The sequence below is a fragment of the Megascapheus bottae genome, chromosome 19, assembly GCF_031878675.1.
Source record: "Megascapheus bottae isolate mThoBot1 chromosome 19, mThoBot2.hap1, whole genome shotgun sequence".
Classification (NCBI taxonomy): Eukaryota; Metazoa; Chordata; class Mammalia; order Rodentia; family Geomyidae; genus Megascapheus; species Megascapheus bottae.
The window spans coordinates 47,959,833-47,982,179 of NC_143527.1; the positions used below are offsets into that span (position 1 = coordinate 47,959,833).

The window sequence follows — 22,347 nt, forward strand, 5'->3', positions numbered from 1 at the left end:
AATAAAACCAGTATTTATTAATTGTACAAAGGTGTGCTTAATTCCACGTGTACATACATATGGCATATTTTGATCAAATTCATCCTCTCCTTTAATGTATACCTTGTCGATCTTCAAAATGGTTTCCTCCAATCCCAGCTTTCATGTAGCTAGAATTACAGGCATGAGCCACGATGTCTCTTGATTCTCCTGCCTCGGTTTGAGATTATGAAAGTGTCCTATATACTGGATGAAATCCAATAATCACATCTTATTTTAGCAGTACTCAGTTTTTACTATTATTAACATGATGTATTGATATTTCTTCTAGATGTGATTCCAATGTGTTACGTGCGTTGAGGATCACTGATCTAGAAGGCATCTCCTAGACTTGACTGTTGATGGCAATTATTTGGGTTTCTCCTCAGTCTCAACAGGGCAGTGACTCAGGAAGCTGCCTGTTTGCTAAGCACCCCCAAGTGATGTTTGAGAGTTAAAAAGCTTTACTCATCTGCATTTGCTGTCAGCTTCACAACAACCCTGGGAGGAGACAGGTTATAGCAGTATTCAGTTTTTACTTTTTTTTTTTTTTTGCCAGTCTTGGGGCTTGAACTCAGGGCCTGAGCACTGTCCTTGGGCTATGGAACCACTTCCAGCTTTTTTCTATGTATGCGCTACTGAAGAATTGAACCCCGGTCTTGGTGCATGCTATGCAAGCACCTCTACCAAAAGGCCAAACTCCTGACCCCAGTATTTATTATTAGTAACACCATGTAATTTAAGGTACATTTGTCATAGTTGATGATAAATTATTTGAAAATAAACTAAATCTTTATTCAGATTTTTCTAGTTTTTCCTAGTGCCCTTCATTTTTTCTAGGATCCCACTTAGGATGTAACCTTACAACTAGCCATGGGTTCTCTAAGCTTTTGTAACCATAGGTTTTCAGATTTCTCTTGTTTGTTTGTGATGACCTTGGTCATTTTGAGAAATACTGGTTTAGTCTGTCATCAGTTTTCATTCTCTTGAAAGTATCTTTTGAGGCAGGTGCTGGTGGTATTTCATGCCTGTAGTCCTAACTATTTAGGAAGCCAAGATCTGAAGATCGAGGTTCAAAGCCAGCAATATTAGTGCTCATGGGCAAGACTGTCCATGAGATTCTTATCTCCAGTTAACCACCAGAAAACCAGAAGTCGAGCTGAAGTTCAAAGCAGTAGAACACTAGCCTTGAGCAAAGAAGTATAAGGGCAGTACCCAGGCCCCACATTCAAGCTCCAAGACTGCCAAAACAAAAGACAAAAAGCAAAAAAATCCAAGTGTCTTGTGTGTGTGTGTGGTGATTGTGGGTGTATAGGTAGTGGGTATTAGAGCTTGATCCCAGGGCCTTGTGCTCTTGTGTAACTTTGTCTACTCAAGGCTGGCATTCTACCACTAGAGCCACATATACATACATACACACATACATACATATATAGATGTATGTATGTGTGTATGTATGTATGTATGTATGTATGTATGTATGTATGTATGTGTGTATGTATGTATGTATATGTGGGGGTTGTCCCTGAGCTCTTGAGCTCAAGGCTACTTCCCTACTCCTTGAGCCACAGCACCACTTCCGGTTTTCTAGTGGTTAGTTGGAAATAAGAGTCTCATGGTCTTTAGTGCCTGGGCTGGCTTTGAATCCCGATCCTCAGATCTCAGCCTCCTGAGTAGCTAGGATTACAAGTGTGAGCAACCATGCCCAGCTTGAAATGAAATCTTAAAGTACAAGGCAATGATCATAAAATAAGTGAAAGACACATGAAAACATGTGCAACCTAGGTGAAAATGAATAATCAAAAAAAATTATGTGGGCCAGGAGCACAGGGATCGTTTGATGACTTCTTTCCTTATGTGAATCCCTTTTATGTCTTTTTATGCCATGTTGGTCTGGCCAAGAATTCCAGAACTATCTTGAAGATGTAAGTGTAGGTGGTACCTAGGAACTGAACCCAGGGCTTTGTGCATGCTAGGCAAGCACTCTACCACTAGACCATGCTCCTTGCTCCTGGCCCCAAAGCCTTTTTGTTTCCAGCATTTATTGAAATGATCATGTGGTTCTTGTCTTTGGTTCTATTAATACAATGCATTATGCTTATTGATTACTGTATGTTAAACCAGCCTTGCATCTCTGGGATAAAATCCACTTGATTATAATGCATGATCACTTGCTGAATTTTGTTGGGTAGTATTTTCTTAAAGAGCTTTGCATCCTTGTTCATCAGAGAAATTGGTCTATAGTTCTCTCTCTCTCTCTCTCTCTCTCTCTCTCTCTCTTTGTCATTGGATCCCAGCGTCATTTTGGGATGTGTGTGATTCTGGTTTCATAAAATTAGTTTGAAATTGATCTTTAATTTTTTATTTTACTGTAAAGTTTGAAGAGTACCAGTGCTCATTTAACTTTGAAAAGTCTCATAAGATTCAGTTGTGAACCTATTGTGATCTGAGCTTTTCCTTGTTGGAAGACTCTGGATTACTTCCTCAATCTTATTGTGTGATGGCACTGATTAAGTTGTTTATAACTTCTGTGTTTAACTAAAGCAATTCACATATCTTGAGTGGTTTCTGTTTTCTTTATGTGCATACTTACAGCTATGAACTTTCCTCTCAACACTGCTTTTACTGTATCCCAAGGTTCTGGTACATGTTTTCATTTTCATTGAATTGAAAGGGGAGAGCACAGGAATGGAGGGAGGAAGAGTGAGTAAATATAGTCATTATATTCAATGTAAAAGAATATTACATTATGTAAAAGAATGAACTATCTAACTTAAGAGTAAAGACAGGAAGGGAAAAATTGAGAAGGGGTGACATTAACCAAGAAGCATTGTACTCATAACATTACTTAGAGAATTGTAACCTCTTTGTACAACTATTCAATAATAATGATTTATATGTATATATATATATATTTTTTTTCTTTTGTCACTCTTGGGGCTTGGACTCTGGGCCTGGGCGCTGTCCCTGAGCTCTTCAGCTCAAAGTTACCATACCCTTGAGCCACAGTGCCACTTCTGGTTTTCTAGAAGTTAACTAGACATAAGGGTCTCTTAGTCTCTGGTGCTCAGGCTGGCTTTCAACTGCTATCCTCAGATCTCAGACTCCTGAGCAGCTGGGATTACAGGCATGAGCCAACCGCGCCCAGCTAATAATACTTTTTTTAATTGAAGGATTTTGTGATAAGAAACATCACAAAACTGCACTGTGTATCACCTTACCAACACAATCACAGCACTCGTCCCAAAGGGCCCCAAGACACAGCATACACTCTTTACAGCAGGAACAATTTCCTTCTCCAGGCCGGCACTGGCATAGCTCCTGGAAATAGGACAGATGTATCACTCTAAATAACTATGTCTAAGATTGTTTTTAAGCAAAAGAGCAAGTCTAAGGTATTGGCACTTATAGTAGTTTAGTCTTGTACTTTTTTATATTTTTTAAATTCAGTATCATTACAATGTCAAGTAAGGTTTTTTTTCCCCCCTTTTGGATACATTCAGTGAATTGATATTAGGTGCTCTTACCTTACTTTGAAACAAAACATTTATTTCATAGTCTACAACCTGGCTTTCCACATTACCACAAGACACAAATAAGTAGCAAAAGAAAACCTACTTTTCAGCTCTTGAATTCATTGTTCAAACTTATCTAAACATAGACTTCTTATAGTAAAGTGTGAATGAAAGCATCTTTTAAACAACATCATTTTGGGGCTAGAGGTAGAGATGTACACTTGTAACCTTAGGGAAGTTGTTGGGAGGATAGCACGTTTCAGGCCAGTCTTGGGTACATAAACACCTGTCTCAAAAACACAAAGGCTGGTGATTTAACTCAGTTATGAAGTAACATGTACAAAGCCTAGGTTCAATCCTTAGTTCCAGAAAAATAAAACCAAAAAGCTATTTTTAGGGACTGGGAGTTTGGTCCCAGTGGTAGAGTGCTTGCCTAGCATGCATGAAGACCAGGGATTCCTCAGTACCACATACCTAGAAAAAGCTGGCAGTGATACTGTGGCTCAAGTGTTAGAGCTCTAGCCTTGTGAAAGCCCCAGGACAGTGCTCAGACCCTGAGTTCAAGCCCTAGGAGTGGCAAAAAAAAAAGTTATTTTAAAATTTACAAATGATTAGCTAAAACACCATTTGTAAATAACTTACTAACTCTAACTTCACAACTTTAAATTTGGTGTAACTTGAGGCTTATTTATTTATTTATTTGCTTTTTTTCATTTTTTTTTTTTTGTGGGTCCTGGGATTTGAACTTGGCCTGGGGTTTTCCCTGAGCTCTTCAGCTCAATGCTAGTAGCATCCTACCTTTGAGCCAAGCCTCACTTCCCATTTTCTAGAGGTTAACTGGAGATAAGAGTGTCAGGTCCTTTTGTGCCCAGGCTGACTTTGAACCTTGATCCTCAGATCCCAGCCTCCTGAATAGCTAGGATTACTGGCATATTTGCTTTTGCACTGGCACTGGGGCTTGAATTCAGGGACTGAACAAGATTACTTAGCTTTTTCACTCAAGGCTGGAACTCTATCACTTAAGCCACAGCTCTACTTTCAGGTTTTTGGTGGTTAGAAATGAATCTCTCACATACTTTTCTAGTTTTGAACTGATAACCTCAGATCTCAACCTCCTGGGTAGCTAGGATTACAAGCATGAACCACCAACACTTAAGCTTGGGGTCTTGTGCACTTGCTCAACTTTTCATGTTTATAACAGGAATTGCACAATTTGGCCACGTCTTCAGTTTGGTCTTTTACTGGGTTACTGGGGATGGAGCCACACAGACTTCTTTTTCCTGAGCTGGCTTTGAACCACAATCCTCCATCCAGGTTTTAACTTCTTGAGTTAAGTGTGAGCCACCAGTGAACAGCTAGAGCATACCTACTTTTTATTCTATTTTATTTGTGGGTCATGAGGCTTGAACTCTGGTCCTGAATGTTGTCCCTGAGCTCTTCAGCTCAAGGCTACTGCTCTACCCCTTGAGTCACAGACCTACTTCCCCTTTTCTAGAGATTAATTGGAGATAAGAGTCTCTCAGTCTTTAGTGTCTTCAGTAGCTAGGATTACAGGCGTCAGCCACCTACCGGCTATTTTTATTCTTTTTTTTTTTTTTGCCAGTCCTGTGCTTGAGCTCAGGGCCTGAGCACTGTCCTTGGACTTTCTCAAGGCTAGAGCTCTACCACTTGAGCCTCATCACCACTTCCGGATTTTTCTATGTATGTGGTACCGAGGAATCGAACCCGGGTCTTCATGCATGCTAGGCAAGCACTTTAACCACTAGGCCAAACTCCCGGCCCTATTTTTATTCTTATATTAGCTTTTTTCCCTTTTTTAGGGGGAAGGATTTCATTGTAATATTTCCATATGTTTCCAATATATTTTATTCAATCTCACTCCCTCTATCACTATCCCTGACCCCTTTCCAAAACAATTACAAAAACTTTCATAGCTGTATTTTCAGTTGCCATTTATTTAAACTGTATTCATCCTCTTTCATCTTGTTAGCCCAATCCTTTCCTGCTAGCACCCACCTACACATTAGACCTCCTATCTCAGTTTTAGCTGAGTTTATGACATTTTTTAATATACTTGTGAATGTATTTAAAAATTATTTACCCCATCTTTCTTTTTCCTTTGCCTCTTTCTCCATCCTTCCAAAGTCCCTTAGACTCATGTTCTGGTTTACCAATATATAATGATATCTAGATATCATTTATGGACACATGCATGCCCATAAATATGTCTTCAATATGAATTAAAAAACATGTTTTATTTTATAAGCTTGGCTTGTTTCACTTACTATGAAACCCCATCAGTTGCATCCATTTTCCTGCAAATGACAATTTCAGTTTTCTTATGTCCATAAATATGTATGCCTTCAATATGAGTAAAAAATTACAAGCCTGGAGCGGTGGCTCATACCTCTAATCCTAGTTACTCAGGAGGCTGAGATTTTAGGATTGCAGTTCAAAGCCAGCCCAGGCACTAAAGTCTGTAAGACTCTTATCTCCAATTAACCACCAGAAAACTGGAAGTGGTGCTGAGGCTCCAGAGGTAGTAGGGTATCCTTGAGCTGAAGAGCTCAGAGACAATATCCAGGCCCAGGGGTAGAGCAGTAGCCTTGAGCTGAAGAGCTCAGGGATAGCACCCAGGCCTAGACTTCAAGTCCCATGACCGACCCAAAAAAAAAAAGTACAATATTTTGTTTCATGAGGTTGGCTTATATCACTCAATAGAATAAAACCCCACTCCAATCGCATCTGTTTTCCTGCAAATGACATGATTTCAGTTTTAAGACTGTATAATATCTCACAGTATGCATACATAACATCTATTGTTGAGTATGGCTGATTCCGTTGTTTGACTATTGTGAATTATGCAGCAATATACTAATAAGTTGATTTAATCTCCTTCAGATATATGCCTAACACTGGTATGGTAGGATCATAAGGTCTGTTTTTAGTCTCTTGAGAAACCTCCATATTGAGTTCAAAATATATCAGTTTAGATCTTCACCAATAGTGTACTGGGATGTCTTTCCCCTTATCAGCATTTATTGCTATTTGTTTACTTGATTTCTTTTTTTTTGCCAGCTCTGGGTGCCGTGGCCAGTGCTCAGGGCCTGAGCACTTGGGATTTCTCAAGGCTAGAACCCTACCACTTGAGCCACAGCACCACTTCCAGCTTTTTTCTATGTATGTGGTACCAAGGAATTGAACCCAGGTCTTTGTGCATGCTAGGCAAGCACTCTACCACTAGGCCAAACTCCCGGCCCCACTATTTGTTTTCTTGATTGCTATTTACTTTCAATGAAATACTTATTCCAGTATTATTCCTAACAGAATTAGAAAATGAATCCAAAAATTGCTCAGACTTAATATTCTGACTGGAATGAGAATCTTAGTGTGGTTTTGGTCTGCATTTCCTTATGGCTAAAGATGTTTCTTCATGTGTCTACTAACCATTCATATTTCTTCTTAAGAACTGTCTTCAGTTTGTTTGCCCATTTATGAATTGGATTATTTGTACTTCTGAATATGTGGTATTGAGGAATCAAACCCAGGGCTTCACGCATGCTAGGCAAGCACTCTACCACTAAGCCACACTCCCAGCCCATGGATTATTTGTACTTCTGCTGTTTAATTTTTTTAAAAGATTTTATTAACATTGATTTTTACAACATATTTCAAACATCATGTTTAACAAACAAATATTCAAGAAGGGACTATCTATATACAGTCACTGGCACAGAGACTTTAGAATATAATTAAAATTAAGCTGAGGGTATATCATAGGTACATATTAATCCATGTAATAAAACATTATGTTTATAGAGTATATATCCCAACACAGATTTTTATGCCTATATAGTTATGTTTATATTTCCAAGACCATGTCCATAACTTTGGATGCCCAAATACTGAGTCATGGCTCTTGTACTGTTTGGATCTAATAGCCACATATTAAGGATACCATGCACCTTTTGTTCCTTTGGTCTTGACTTATCTTGCTAAATGATTCGTTCTAGTTTCATCCACTTCCCAGTGAATGCCATTATTTTATCTTGTCTGTTGGCTATGTAGAATTCCATTGTATACATAGACCACATTTTTTGTGTCTATTCATTCTGCAGTAGGGCATCTGGGTTGTTTCCATCACTTGGGCTATGTTGGGAGCCAGAGTGGAATCAAACTGTACCTTGATTTGCATCAGACAATGGCTTTATTGTCTTATTGTTTTCTGGCCTTATTCTGTTTAAATGACTTGAGATTTTACCATATGAATGTAACACCTGGAAGTTCCCTGGTTTCAAGAAGGGATAGAAGCCTGGAGTTGACAATAAACGAGGCTGCAGTTTTTACCTGGGCGGCAGACCTCCCGGACCCGGTGTTTGTCTGTCTTCTATTTTTTCCAGTCCCTGCCCCCTATTTCAGGAAGCCCAATTTGCTGCTGGTAGGCCCCGGCAGGACTATTGTGAATAGTGCAGAGATGACTATAGCTGAGCAGGTGTCCTTATCATATTCTGGGTTATAATGCTCAGGGTAGATGCCCAGGAGTGGTATGGCGGGATCATAGGGAAGGTCTATTTTCAGGTTTTTAAGAAACTTCCAAACTGCCTTCCAGAGTGGCTGAACTAGTTTACATTTCCACCAGCAGTGCAATAGGGTTATTTCTCCACAACCCCACCAGCATTTGTCATTGTCTGAGTTCAGAATATTGGCCATTCTAATTAGGGTAAGGTGATATCTTAGGGCTGCATTTCCTTTATGACCATGGATGATGAGCATTTTCTCATATGTTTCTTTGCCATTTTTAACTTTTCCTCTGATAGGCCTCTCTTTAGTTCCCTTGCCCATGTAGTGATTGGTTTGTTGGATTTGGGGGGATTAGTTTCTTGAGTTAGAGAACTCAGATACTGGATATTAAGCATTTGTTTGATGTATTATTGGTAATATTGGTAAATATCTTTTCCCAGTTGATTGGCTGTTTGATTGGCTGTTTGATTGGCTGTATGTTATGCTTTTATCTGTGCAAAACCTTTTTATTTTTAGGTAGTCCCCTTTGTCGAGTCTCTCTACAATCTGTTGTGACCCTGGGTCTCTGTTTAGGAAGTTTTTGCCTGTGCCTATGAGTTTCAGTGTCTCTCCTACTCTACTCTATCATGTAACAGTTTCAAGGTTTCAGGTCTGATATTGAGGTCTTTGATCCATTTGGAGTTAATGTTTGTGCATGGCAATAGGCTGGGATCAATTTTTAGTTTTCTGCATGTGGCTGCCCAGTTTTGCAAGCACCAATAACTGAAGAGGCTGTGTTTATTCCACTGTATATCTCTGGCTCCTTTGTTGACTATAAGTTGACTATAGGTATGTGATTTTGTTATTTCTGGATCTTCTATTCTGTTCCTTGATCTTCTGGACTATTTTTGTGCCATACCATGCTGTTTTTGTTATTATGGCCCTAACGTAGAGTTTGAAGTCTGGTATTGCAATACCACCTGCATTGCTCTTTTTGCCTAGAATTGCATTGGCTATTCTAGGTCTTTTGTTGTTCCACATGAACCTTTGGATTGTATCTTCTATTTCAGTAAAGAATGCCTTTGGGATTTTAATGGGGATTGTATTGAATTTGTGTATCAATTTTGGCAGTATGGTCATTTTCATTATATTGGTTCTCCCTACCCATGAGCATGGATGCTGTTTAATTTTTTAAGTTGTATATTCTGCATATGGATCCTTTATCTGTTGTGTACCTAGTGAAGATTTTCTCTTATTCCATGGGTTGTCATTTGGTTCTGCTTTTTATTTCTTTCGCTGTTCAGAAAGTCTTATTTGTGGTAAGCATTAAGTGAACCAAGAAAGTGAAAGACCATTACAATGAAAACTGTAAAATCTGAAGACAGAAATCAAACAAGACATCAGAAGATAGACAGACTGACTATTCTTATGGTTTGGCAGAATTAACATAGTAAAAATGGCCATAACTGCCAAAAAAAAAAAAAACCCAACAAAACAAAGAATCTACACCTTCAATGCAATACCCATCTCAGTATCATTCCTAACAAAATCAGAAAATCGATCCAGCCAGTGCAGTGGCTCATGCCTGTAATCCTAGCTACTCAGAAGTCTGAGATCTGAGGATCATGATTCAAAGCCAACCCAGGGAACTAAAGATTGGGAGAGTCTTATCTCAAATTAGTCACTAGAAAATGGAAAGTTGGGCTGTGCCTCCAGGGTGGTAGCCTTGAGCTGAAGAGCTCAGGGAGTGTGCCCAGGCCTAGAGTTCTTGCCCCATGACCCACAAAAGCAAAACAAAATAAAACAAAACAAAAAGAAAAGATTAAAAAAAAGAAAAGAAAAAGAAAATCAATCAAAAATGCATATGTAGTCATAAAAGATTCTAAATGAAAAAGTAATGCTGGGGGAAAAAAAAGCACTGTTAGAGTGATCAGAATACCAGATTTCACATTGCACTACAAATAATAACAAAGAAACAAAGATAATAAAGTCCCTGCTTCTTCCTTTCTTTTTTTTTTTTTTTGCAGTCGTGGGGCTTGAACTCTGGGTCTGGGCGCTGTGCCTGAGCTCTTCAGCTCAAGGCTACCACCCTACTCCTTGAGCCATAACACCACTTGTCCTTTCTTCTTAAATAGGAAAGACAGTCCTTGCTTCTTAAATAGAAAATACAGCAATGTGGAAATTTGAAATTTTCGTTGGCCTTTATGAACCTAAGACTAAGCTTTGGTGTTGCTTAGCCAAATGGAATATATGATCAAACCAAACACAAAAGTCATAGAAGTCCAAAACAAGTAACTGTTCACTGTTGATATTTCCTCCAAAATTCTTAAGTTCTATTTAAACACAAGCAAGCACTGTGCTGTAATGCTTTACATGCATTATCTTAACTCAAAAAGTCTTAATCTAGGTAGTTAATTTCATTTTTCAAGGAAGCTGTAAAACTTACCTAACATAATTCATTTACTAAGTGGTTTGGATTTGACCAGTTACAGTCAAATATTCGTGTTTTGTTTTTGTCTTCTTTTTTTGCCAGTCCTGCACTTGAGCTCAGGGGCTGAGCACTGTCCTTGGACTTTCTCAAGTCTAGAGCTCTACCACTTGAGCCTCAGCACCACTTATGGCTTTTTTTCTATGTATGTAGTACTGAGGAATTGAACCCAGGTCTTTGTGCATGCTAGGCAAGCACTCCACCACTAGATCAAACTCTCAGCCCTGTCTTTGCTTTTGTTTGTGGGTCATGGGTCTTGAACTTGGCCAGGGCACAGTCCCTGAGCTCTTCAGCTCCAGGCTACCACCCTACCCCTAGGCCTGGGGGTTGTCCCTGAGTTCCCAGCTCAAGGACACCACCCTACCTTTGAGCCAAGCCCCACTTCCTGCTTTCTAGATGTTAATTGGAGATAAAGAGTCTCAGGTGTTTTTGCTGGGCTACCTTTGAACCTTGATCCTAAGATCTCAGCTTCCCCGAGTAGCTAGGATTACAGGTTTGAGCCACCACACCTGGCCTATTCCTGTGTTTTGAATGTTGCAATGAGAAATAAAATGTATTTCCCATAGTTTCCTATTTCAATAATTATAATTATTAATTTCTTTTAAAAAGTTTTAACAAGGATTTATTTTAGCATGATAGGGTTAAAGTATGGAAAAATACAAAAAAGAAAGACATTTCCCAATCCTCATGAAGGAAATAGGAGTTAAAACTCAAAATGTGGCTTCTATCTGTAGCTTTTGTTCTTTCTGAGCTGGGGGGAAGGGGGAAGAGAAACATGAGGGTTTCTCCTACTCCATAGACAATGGTTTGGGGTGAGTAAGATGGGTGAGGCCTTTCATACTTTGTATCAAACTTAATCCTTCAGGTTGTTTAATCAAAAGCATCTTTTACTCTGCCTACCTGAATACAACTAGAAGTGCTACTGCCAGATTTAATAATTACATATTAAGATGAAATGAGTATTGTTGGCAAAGAGTTGAAAAACCAGTAATTTTCAATACTCGAATTCAATAATTACTTTGTTGGTTCAGTTAGTCCAAACCTACAGGATTTGCTTTCCAGTCTCAAAGTCTCAGAGAATCTATACAGATGAAAATGAAGAGGATAACTTAAGGAAACTGAGGCCTTGTGAAAGCAACTCAAAAGTATGGTATTTAGAAATGCTATCTTTGCTTCAAAAAGAGACAAGAGAATGCATTTCTTCCTGAGGAATGCGTATCTCACCCAACTTAACAGGTAACTGACAGCATGTATGCCTTGCTGAGACAACTCAAACTACCTGCCCCAAATACAGATAACAGGGTGCTTCCTTGTCTCAAGCTTTTGTTTTTGTTTATGTTTATCTTACTAGGAAACTCAAAGCAACACCAGGTGTTATTGGAGCAAAGACAAAGGACCTATCTTTGTATAACAATGAAGCCAGATCTCCTGCCTTTACCTTATAAATATCCCAGAAGTCCAAGGAGCTGTGTGCCTCTCAAACTCCCTATGACAGTACTCACACTCCAGAAGGGTGCCTCTGCCCTTCTGTCTGCTTTTGTCTATTTGTCTATTTACTCAATAAAGCTCAGCCAACTTTTCACACCATGATGACTTGTCCAGAAATTCTTATTCTGCCAAAGTCAAGGATCCTAACTGACAAGTTCCTATATTTAAAGGGAAGCATCACTAAACCTCACCTTTGTCTGGTGACAAAAAGATATAACACAAATGTTTTAATGATCCCCAAGTTCTTGTACTACTGCTTTTTCTGGTCTTCTTTTGCTGGTAGTGAGATTTAAACTCAAATGTTTAGTGTTTTACTAAGCTTGCTGACTCCTGACTATTGGATGATGGTCTATCATTTTTAGCTGAGGCACAGCTTCTTGGGCAGCAGGTTTTCTGACCTGGGGCTTTTCCCACCAGAATGTTCATGCATTAGAACAGCATACTTAGAATAAAATATATGCTCTGTGCATGAAGTATTACACAAGATGTTCCTCAAGCTTGTTGGTCAAATTGTCCAATATTTGTAATTGAAAAAAAAATTAAAGTTAAGCAGAACAGAAAACTTTAAATTTATGCCTTGCGGCTGTCCTCTACTAACAAGAGTGCCTAAAGAGGGCTGGGAGTGTGGCCTAATGGTAGCATGCTCACCTAGCATGCACGAAGCCCTGGGTTCGATTTCCCGGCATACTCAGAAAAAGCTGGAAGTGGCGCTGTGGGTCAAGTGGCAGAGAACTAGCTTTGAGCAAAAAGTGTCCATGGACAGAATCCAGGTCCTGACTTCAAGCCCCAGGACTGGAAGGGAGAATAAAAAAAAAAGGAGTACTTGGCAAGCTAATTATAAAGCTTAAATAAAATGAACAGCTTAGCAGGAAGAAAAATTTTGGTTTAACCAGTTAATTGTAGAGACAAATCTTCTATATAATTAACATCTTAATATTCTATGCAAATAAATTGCTTAGAAGAAATATTATCTAAGACTATGACTAGATTATCAGCTGACATGTTTTGTGTGGCTTACTAAATATCCAGGTCAGAGAAGGAAGCTAATAACTTGAGAGAGAATTTTATTTATATTATAATATATATTATATATTATTTATATTATAATTATCAGTATTGTAGAGATGAAAAATAACTACCCCCAGACCCAAAATTATTTCCCTTCAGTAAGCAGAATAAAAAGAAAACTCTAATTCGAAAAATCTCCAAGGACCCAGAGGCTGCACAAACAGGAACTTCTGAACCCTAGTCAGCCATTGTTCACACAGGTGTCCATAAGCTCCAGGAACTAACCTATTTTGTGTCAAAATTAGAATTGCACATATAGCATTTGTTCCCCAAGCCATAAAACTACTCTCTGACAGTTGAATGGGACCCAACCAGCATGAGAACTTCCCCTCAGTTTCCACCAGCCTGGGAAGCTCCCTAATCCCTGTCTTATCTCACTCAACAATCTGTGATTTTTGCCTTCAAAAAGACTGTGTAAACACTGATCAAAGGCTCCTCCCCCAACCTCACTGCTTCACTGCATTGGGGTACACGTGGATGAGTTCCCTGCCTGGCTTGTAACCTGCAATAAACCTTGCTTTTGCATTTTGGTGGTTTTCTTTGGGGACCCCGTCTCAGGGCACAACAAGTATCAATTACTGATATTCCCTGAATGTTGCCATGAGCAGAGATAGTTGTTAGCACTTCTGTAAAATAAGCAAACATCAGTGACATAACAGTGTTGTCTTGTAAAGGCAGCGGATAACTTGGATTTGTTTTGAACTCCTAGCCCAGAAGATGGATTCTTACTTGCTTCGTCATAAAGAGGGATGTATTCTGCTGGATTTTCCATTACAGAGTGTGGTACCCAAATGAATTAATGAATATTGAGTTTAAGGGCATCCTAGGATATATAGTGACACTCTCTCATTAACAAAAAAATAAGTTTTGGAAAATCACAGAATATCTCATGTCATTACAATACTACAGGTTTTTTTCATTATTTTTAAATTTTAAAATAAACCTAAATTGGGGCCAGGAGTTTGGCCTAGTGGTAGAGTGCTTGCCTAGCATGCATGAAGACCCAGATTTGATTCGTAGGAACCACATACATAGAAAAAAAGCCAAAAATGGTACTCAGGCTCAAGTGGTAGAGACATCTAGCCTTGAGAAAGCCCAAGAACAGTGTTCAGGCCCTGGGCTCAAGCTCAGACTGGCAAAAAAAAAAAAAAAGAAAAAAAAAAAGAAAAGGAAAAAAAGGCTGGGAGTTTGGCCTAGTGGTAGAGTGCTTGCCTGGCATACATTGAAGGAGGACAAGCTAAGAAACCCCCCTCTAGGCCCACCTTGCTCCCACCTTGTTCTGGGAAGTAAAAAAACTTTAGGGTCCAGTGGTCATGGTAAACATCTATTCCAGGAACACAATTAATGTACATAAATTCCAGTAACTGGCCTGTTTACAGGGTCCAGTGGTCACCAGGACCCAACAGTTAATCACCTACACCCAAAACAATCAGAAATATACTTATGAATCAAACTAAAGATCAAACTAAATGTTATCCAATCATGAGCCTGTAGCTATAACTTGTTTGTACATGATTATAAAAGCTGTGTAAAATCTTTGCTCGGGATTTCTCAGCGTCACTTGGCAACAAGTACTCGGAGGTCCGGGTTCAAACTCGTAATAAACGACCCTTGCCCCTTTGCTTTGGCCTCGGCCTCTGGTGGTTCTTTCGGGGTCCCAGGAGTTCAGGTACAACATTTGGTGCATTGGCCGGGAACCCCCAAGCCCACTCAGACGCCTGGTCTGGTTCGTCTCTGTGTATTGTCTGTATTGTCTGTTATTCTGGGTTGCCTGCAGGTTCTGGGTTGGTTGGCAAGAAGTCCTGGTGGACACGCTAAAGGACAACCAACAGGGCCAGTGGGAGACGTCCCCTGCGCCCTTCTGGGGGGCTATTGTTAGGACGGCCGTGCTGAGACCGTTCAGCTGTCTGATAATCCATCCCAGGCTGTGTTGGGGAACTGCTGTTAGGACGGCCGTGCTGTGACTGCCCCTCTGTCTAACAGTTCCCTTCTGGACGTGCATGTGCATGCATATGTTGTTTCTGTTGTTTGTTTAAATGTTCTGTCCTGTTGAATGTCTTGTGTCACGTTAACTGCAACAGCTAAAATCTTGAAGGTTTACATCTGGCTGATGTTTCCCTGAGTGACCAGGGAGAGCAGGGAAGGGAAAGACTTAATTTGAGCACAAACTAGCTTACACTCTGCAGGATACTCAGGGCTCCTTAAATGGAGCTATTCACTGTTGCACCCCCCACCCCCAAGCCGCTGCTGCCTAGAGCAGGAGGAGGGGGAGAGTGTGGCGGCAGCAGCCCCTGAGGAGAGGACTCCTCTTGGTCTTTGCTGTTTCTCTTTTAGTTTCTTTTTCAGTTTGGGCGCTGTTCCTGCTGAGATGGGTCAGGCTCAGAGTACCCCTTCGCCCCCAGAGGGCACCTTCAGCCTCCCCACAATTCGGAAGGTTAGGGTGAAAATTTTCTTACCAGGATGATCCGGCCACCCTGGTCAAATTCCTTACTGTTAACCTAGACTTGGTCTTGCAACATTTTAAAGGTTCTAAAGAGTAAATTTGGAGTTTACTTAAAGGTCTCTGCTTCTGTGTTAGATGTTTTTGTTTTGTCTGGTACCAGTCCTAAATGTTCTGTCAGATGTTTTTATGGATTCTTGTTTTTTTGTGTCCTTGTCACTAAACATTTGAAAAAGCTTCAGCCTATATAGGTCTGGAGCCTGGTATGGCTCCTCCCACTCAGCTGCACAATCTGGAGACAATTGGTGGCAGGACACAGGCATCAGTCCTGGTTCCCCTGGGTTTAAATTTGGTCCTGTAAACTGTCATGTGAGATGGCCTAGTCGAGATTGGGAAAATGACTAGAGTCATGCTCTAGGTGGGCTAGATCTGGCACTGGAAAATTCCCACCAGATAATAACTTCAACTAAGTTCCTTGCAAAAAGTTTTGTTTTGAACCTGGTTCTGACCTGCAAGAGTAAAATTGGCAAAACTCTCTTGACACTAAAGCTTCTGGAAAATGAATAGCCAATATTAGTTTTGCGCACTTTAAAATCTTTGAGTATAAATGTGTGTGAATGGGTGTGAGTGAACATATTCAAGGTTAAATTGTTAGCATGCTATGTAAAACAATGGATGAGCACATATTTAAAACACAAAGGCAATTGGGTAAATCTAAGTTTAAACTTCAAGAAAAGTATTAGGGTTGAATGTTTTCAGTGTCTCAAAGGATTATTGGATTATTTTAAAGAGGAACTGGTAAGAAGTATTTTTCTAAAGATCCTGAAATCTGCATTTTAAAAATCTGGTATTGGGGCTGGGAGTTTGGCCTAGAGGTAGAGTGCTCGCCTAGCATGCACGAAGACCTGGGTTCAATTCCTTGGTACCACATACTTAGAAAAAGCCGGAAGTGGTGCTGAGGCTCAAGTGGTAGAGCTCTAGCCTTGAGAAAAATCCAAGGACAGTGCTCAGGCCCTGAGCTTAAGCCCAGGACTGGCAAAAATAAATAAATAAATAAATAAATAAAAATAAAAACCTGGTATTGTAAAGCAGTTGTTTACATTGTAAACATTGTATCTTGTTTAGCCCAGAGGCATTAGGGGAAGGCTACTAGTTTATCTCCAGACTCTAATGGTGGGTCTCCGGGTTGCTGCCCACTAACTTGGCCAAGGTAGATGCTGTCCTTCAAGGTAAGACAGAAACTCCCTCGGGGTATTTAGAGAGACTAATGGAAGCCTTTAGGCAGTTCACCCCCATGGATCCAGAGGCCCCTGGGAATCAGGCAGCTGTAGTTATGTCCCTTGTAAATCAAGCAGCCCCAGACATTAAGAGAAAGTTACAGAAACTAGAAGACCTGGAAGAAAAAAAAGTATTCAAGGTCTAGTAAAAATTGCCCAGAGAGTTTTTAACAATAGAGACGATCCAGAAGAAAGACAGAAAAGAGCCACAGAAAGGATGGCAGGTGGAGTAATGCCCGGCTCACTCACTCATTATCAAGGACTATTGTTAAACCCCCTCAAGATTCTCTTCCAGCCTCCAACCGCCCTCAAACCCTGCCTCCCCGCTACCTGATCCAGACTTAGCAGCCCCACTCCATGACTGTGCTGAGATCCTGGCCCAAGTGCACAGAAAAAGAATTTGCATATCAGCCTCTGCTAGATATGGAGATTGTCTGGTTCACCGATGGGGGCAGCTATATGCACCAAGGCCAGAGGTATGCAAGGGCTGCAGTAGTCTCTATACAGAGAGAGGGGCCTCATCAGAGCTGAAGAAAAGACTATCAAAAATAAGGAAGAGATTCTAGCTCTCTTCACCTCCCCGATCCGGGGCCCAGGGACTTACCACCAACCCCGAGTACACTGAGGAGGACTTACAATGGATTGGGAAACTACCTATGGCACAGCCTGTTGAGGGGTGGTGGAGAGACTCCCGAGAAGTTAGGGGACAAGGTGTTGCAGAGAATCCACCTCAGCCCTCATTTGAGCACCAGGAGGATGCAGGACTTAATAAGACAAACCGGACTATAAATTAAGAGAATGCCAAACAAGATTGATCAAACTGTTGCAAGTTGCTGGGTTTGCCAGCTCACCAACGCAGGAAGAAATCTGCAAAACCAAGGACAAGGCGGTGAGGTGACAAGCCAGGAGCCTATTGGAAAGTTGACTTTACTGAGGTAAAGCCAGGGAAATATGGCTATAAATACTTGCTAGGTTTTGTAGATACTTTTCAGGCTGAGCAGAGGCCTTGCCCACTAAGAGCAAGACAGCGCAGCTGGTGGCCAAGAAGATATTGGGAGACATCCTACCCAGGAATGGTTTTCCAGTGATGATAGGCTCAGACAATGCACCTGCATTTGTCTCGAAGGTAGGTCAGGGATTGGCTTCCATACTTGGGGCATATTGGAAATTACATTGTGCCTACAGACCCCAAAGTTCAGGACAGGTGGAAAGAATAAATAGAACATTAAAGGAGACCTTGACTAAATTGACCATGGAGACTGGCACAAACTGGGTGGCTCTTCTCCCCTATGCTCTGTATGGAGCCCGTAATTCCCCCTTTAAGCTAGGATGCACCCCCTATGAAATAATGCTTGGCAGGCCACTTCCCATATGAGATGGGCCCGCCTCCCACCAGGCAACTGAGTGCTTGTAAAATGCCACCAACAGGATACCTTGGAACCACAGTGGAAAGGACCCTTCCAGATCATTTTGACAATGCCCACCGCTCTCAAAGCAGACCGAGTGGCCTCTTGGATCCATCACACCCGTGTCAAGCCAGTGGACCCGTTTCCGGACCTGGTTGAGCCCTCAGCGAAAAAGACGTCCTGGAAGATTAATCAGACTAAGAGCAACCCTTTACCACTTGCTTTTGGGCTTAAATGTTTCCACTTCTGCATTTTAATTTACTTACTGCCACTACCAACCCACATCAGCCCCAGCGCATCACGTGGGCCATTGTAAACCCTATAAATGGGCAAGTTATCAATAGCACAACCAGGGAGGAAGCAACACCCTCCACATGGTGGCCGGAGTTAGAGTTTGATCTTTGTGATTTGGCCCATTGCTCTTGCTAATACTGGCCGTGATTGTAGGTCCTCGTATAATCAATAAGTTAGTCACTTTTGTTAAGGATAAAATTAACACTGTTCAGCTTATGGTATTAAAAACACAGTATCAGTCCCTATGTGGCCAGGAATTGTGAGATTGTTCCAGTTTATAAAGCTAGATCCAAGATTGGATCTGAAAGTACCATGTGAGAGGGAGGAATGAAGGAGGATAAGCTAAGAAACCCCCTTCTAGGCCCACCTTGCTCCCACCTTGTTCTGGGAAGTAAAAAAACTTTAGGATCCAGTGGTCATGGTAAACATCTATTCCAGGAACACAATTAATGTACATAAATTCCAGTAACTGGCCTGTTTACAGGGTCCAGTGGTCACTAGGACCCAACAGTTAATCACCTACACCCAAAACAATCAGAAATATACTTATGAATCAAACTAAATGTCAAACTAAATGTTATCCAATCATGAGCCTGTATCTGTAACTTGTCTGTACATGATTATAAAAGCTGTGTAAAATCTTTGCTCGGGATTTCTCAGCGTCACTTGGCAACAAGTACTCGGAGGTCCGGGTTCAAATTCGTAATAAACGACCCTTGCCCCTTTGCTTTGGCCTCGGCCTCTGGTGGTTCTTTCGGGGTCCCAGGAGTTCGGGTACAACGGCATGAAGATCCGGGTTCGATTCCCTGGTACCACATACATAAAAGAAGCCAGAGTGGTGCTGTGGTTCAAGTGGTAGAGCTCTAGTCTTGAGATTGCTCAAGAATAGTGCTCAGGCCCTGAGCCCAAGCCCAGAACTGGCAAAAAAAAAAAACCCAAACCCAAACCCAAAACCAAAACACCTGAATTGAAAATCACAAATTTAAATGCTGGAATTAAAAGATCAAAGAAGGGCTGGGAATTTGTCCTAGTGGTAAAGTGCTTGCCTAGCATGCATGAAGACCCAGGTTCCATGGGTTCCATTCCTAGGTACCACATACATAGAAAAAAGCTGGAAGTGGTGCCATGGCTCAAGTGGTACAGCTCTAGCCTTGAAAAGAGTCCAAGGAGAGTGCTCAGGCCCTGAGTTCAGGCCCCTCGACTAGCAAAAAAAAAAAAAAAAAGGTTAAAGAATACATGAAGACTATTCTAACTCTGAAAAAGCATTTCTCTATTTGATTTTTAAACTAAAACAGCTTTAGTAAATTAACACACTTTTCTTTTACAAAGAAATATAATATTGGTACAAAATGTAAAACACAAAAGTTTGTAAACAATATACTTATGAAAAAATCATTTAAATAAGCTGAGCTCTAGTAGCTCATATCTGTAATCTTAGCTAATCAGGAAGTTGAGATCTGTGGATCACAATTTGAAGCCAACCCAGACAGGGAAGTCTGAGAGACTCTTATCTCCAATTAATCACCAAAAAGCCAGAAGTGGAGCTGTGGCTCAAGTATTAAAGCACCAATCTTGAGTGAAAAAGCTAAGAGACAGTACCCAGGTCCTGAGTTCAAGCTCCAATACTTGGATGCAAGCATGCACACACACATGCACACACGAACACACACATAAATATGAATTAAAGTCTTGAAGAGGCTATAGTAAAATAGTAAGAGCATTCTGTATAACAGGATACAGCTGAGTACTTTCTTTACTATGTCTCCCCTGAATTTTGGGGTAGAAAGTATTTTATTTATTTTTATTTATAAATTTGGAAAGATCTTTACTATTTATGCATCAGACATGAACCTTATTTCTAAAATATTTTTAGAGCTCAAAACATTAACCTCCTCAAAATCAATGCTTAAAAACTCAACAACCCAATCAATACAAGGGCTAAAGACTTCTTAGAAGAAGAATGGTCAATAGACACATAAAGAGATGTTCAACATCTCTGGCAATAAAAGAAATGCAAATCAAAACAACTCTGAGATTCCACCTCATCCCAGTTAAAATGGCAAATACCACGAAAACTAACAATAGATGCTGTTGGGGATGTGGACAAAAGGGGATGATATTATGCTGTTGGTGGAAATATAAACTTGTTCAACCACTTTGGAAAGCAGATATAGACTAGACCTAGAACTCCCCTAACCTAGCAATCCTACTCCTAGGCATTTATCCAACTGACCACAAATCAGGTTACACTAAAGCCAACAGCCCAACCATGTTCTTTACGTATTGTTTACCATAGCTAAACCATATCATTGTTTATAATAGCTAAGGTATGGCATCAACCCAGATGACTCTTAGTAGACAAATGGATCAAGAAACGTGGTGTATATATACACAATGGAATTTGGTGCTTCCATCAGAAAGAATGACATTGCCCCATTTGTAAGGAAATGGAAAGACTTGGAAAAAATTATATTAAGTGAAGCAAGCCAGACCCAAAGAAACATAGGATGCATGATTTCCCTCAATTGAAATAATTAGAATGTGCCTATGTAGCTACAAGTAAATCAAGTGGAATAAAAGGCAAATTACACTTGGACATGATAAATTAATAAATAGGACTCTAAACATTAATACAGTGAGATCAAAAGAAGATATTCTTAGGAGAGGATTACAAGGACTCAATAGTTATGTGTAAGAGCTATGTGCATATGATCATATAAAATGATGCTTATCTACATTTATCTGCAAATATCATGTAACCCTTCTATTAATTACAATAAAAAATATATTAGGGCCGGGAGTTTGGCCTAGTGGTTAAAGTGCTTGCCTAGCATGCATGAAGACCCAGGTTCGATTCCTCAGTACCACATACATAGAAAAAAGCCGGAAGTGGTGCTCAGGCTCAAGTGGTAGAGCTCTAGCCTTGAGAAAGTCCAAGGACAGTGCTCAGGCCCTGAGCTCAAGCCCAGGACTGGCAAAAAAAAAAAAAAAAAAAAAGAAAAAAAGAAAAAAAATAAGCCACAGACAAAAAAGTGATGCTTATCTAAATGAACTCCAAGAAACTGAAACAAAAGGGCTTTTTAATTTTACTTTTTAATGTTCTTTTTTTTTAAATTTTTGCTTTTGTTGCCCTTCAGTCACTGTTTTTGATTTCTGTACTGTTTGTCTTATATATAAGTTTATCTGATTTGAGGAAGAGAAATGGGAGCACAGAAGTTGTGGGACAAAAGATGAACTAATTTAGCAGTGATACTCACTAGACACTATGTTGAAATGAACTTGATATTTCAGATGTGCATTTACTGTCTTGCAGAGAAAATCTGTCTCCATCTATATCATCAAGATAAATGTAAGAAAAGATTAATGTGGAATTAGTTTGCATTAATAGAGAAAGGAAGAAAAAGTTAATTTTTAGTTAACTGTAATTAAGAAAGCTTTAAAAACCAACTGTGAAACCTATGGCCACCTAATCTTTGTAAAGGAGCCAAGAATATTGGCTGGAAGAAAGATAGCCTCTTCAACAAATGGTGCTGGCAGAACTGGCTAAACACATGTAGAAAAGTAAAGTTGGATCCTTATCGGTCTTCCTGCACCAGAATCAACTCCAAAGGGATCAAAGAGTTTGAGATAAAAGCAGATACCATGTAAATTTTACGGGAAGAAATAGGAGACACATGTGGGCTCCTTGACACAGGTCAAAACTTTCTTAATAAAGGCCCAGAAACACAACAAATCAGGACTGAGAGTTTGGCCTAGTGGTAGAGTGCTTGCCTAATATGCACAAGACCCACGTTTGATTCCTTGGTACCACATACATAGAAAAAGCCGGAAATGGTGCTGTGGCTCAAGTGGG

The 22,347-nt window shown here is 40.2% G+C and overlaps 1 protein-coding gene across 5 annotated transcripts in view; it reads right to left on the minus strand.

The window, feature by feature from the left end:
- The window catches only part of Twsg1 (twisted gastrulation BMP signaling modulator 1), a 50,301-nt gene that overhangs the window by 12,675 nt on the left and 15,279 nt on the right, over positions 1-22,347 (minus strand). For all 5 annotated transcript variants that reach the window (XM_090353524.1, XM_090353523.1, XM_090353522.1 and 2 more), the window contains one exon: positions 3,240-3,339. In XM_090353524.1, coding sequence (XP_090209650.1) covers positions 3,240-3,339 — 100 coding nt within the window. The remainder of the gene's footprint in view (positions 1-3,239; positions 3,340-22,347) is intronic.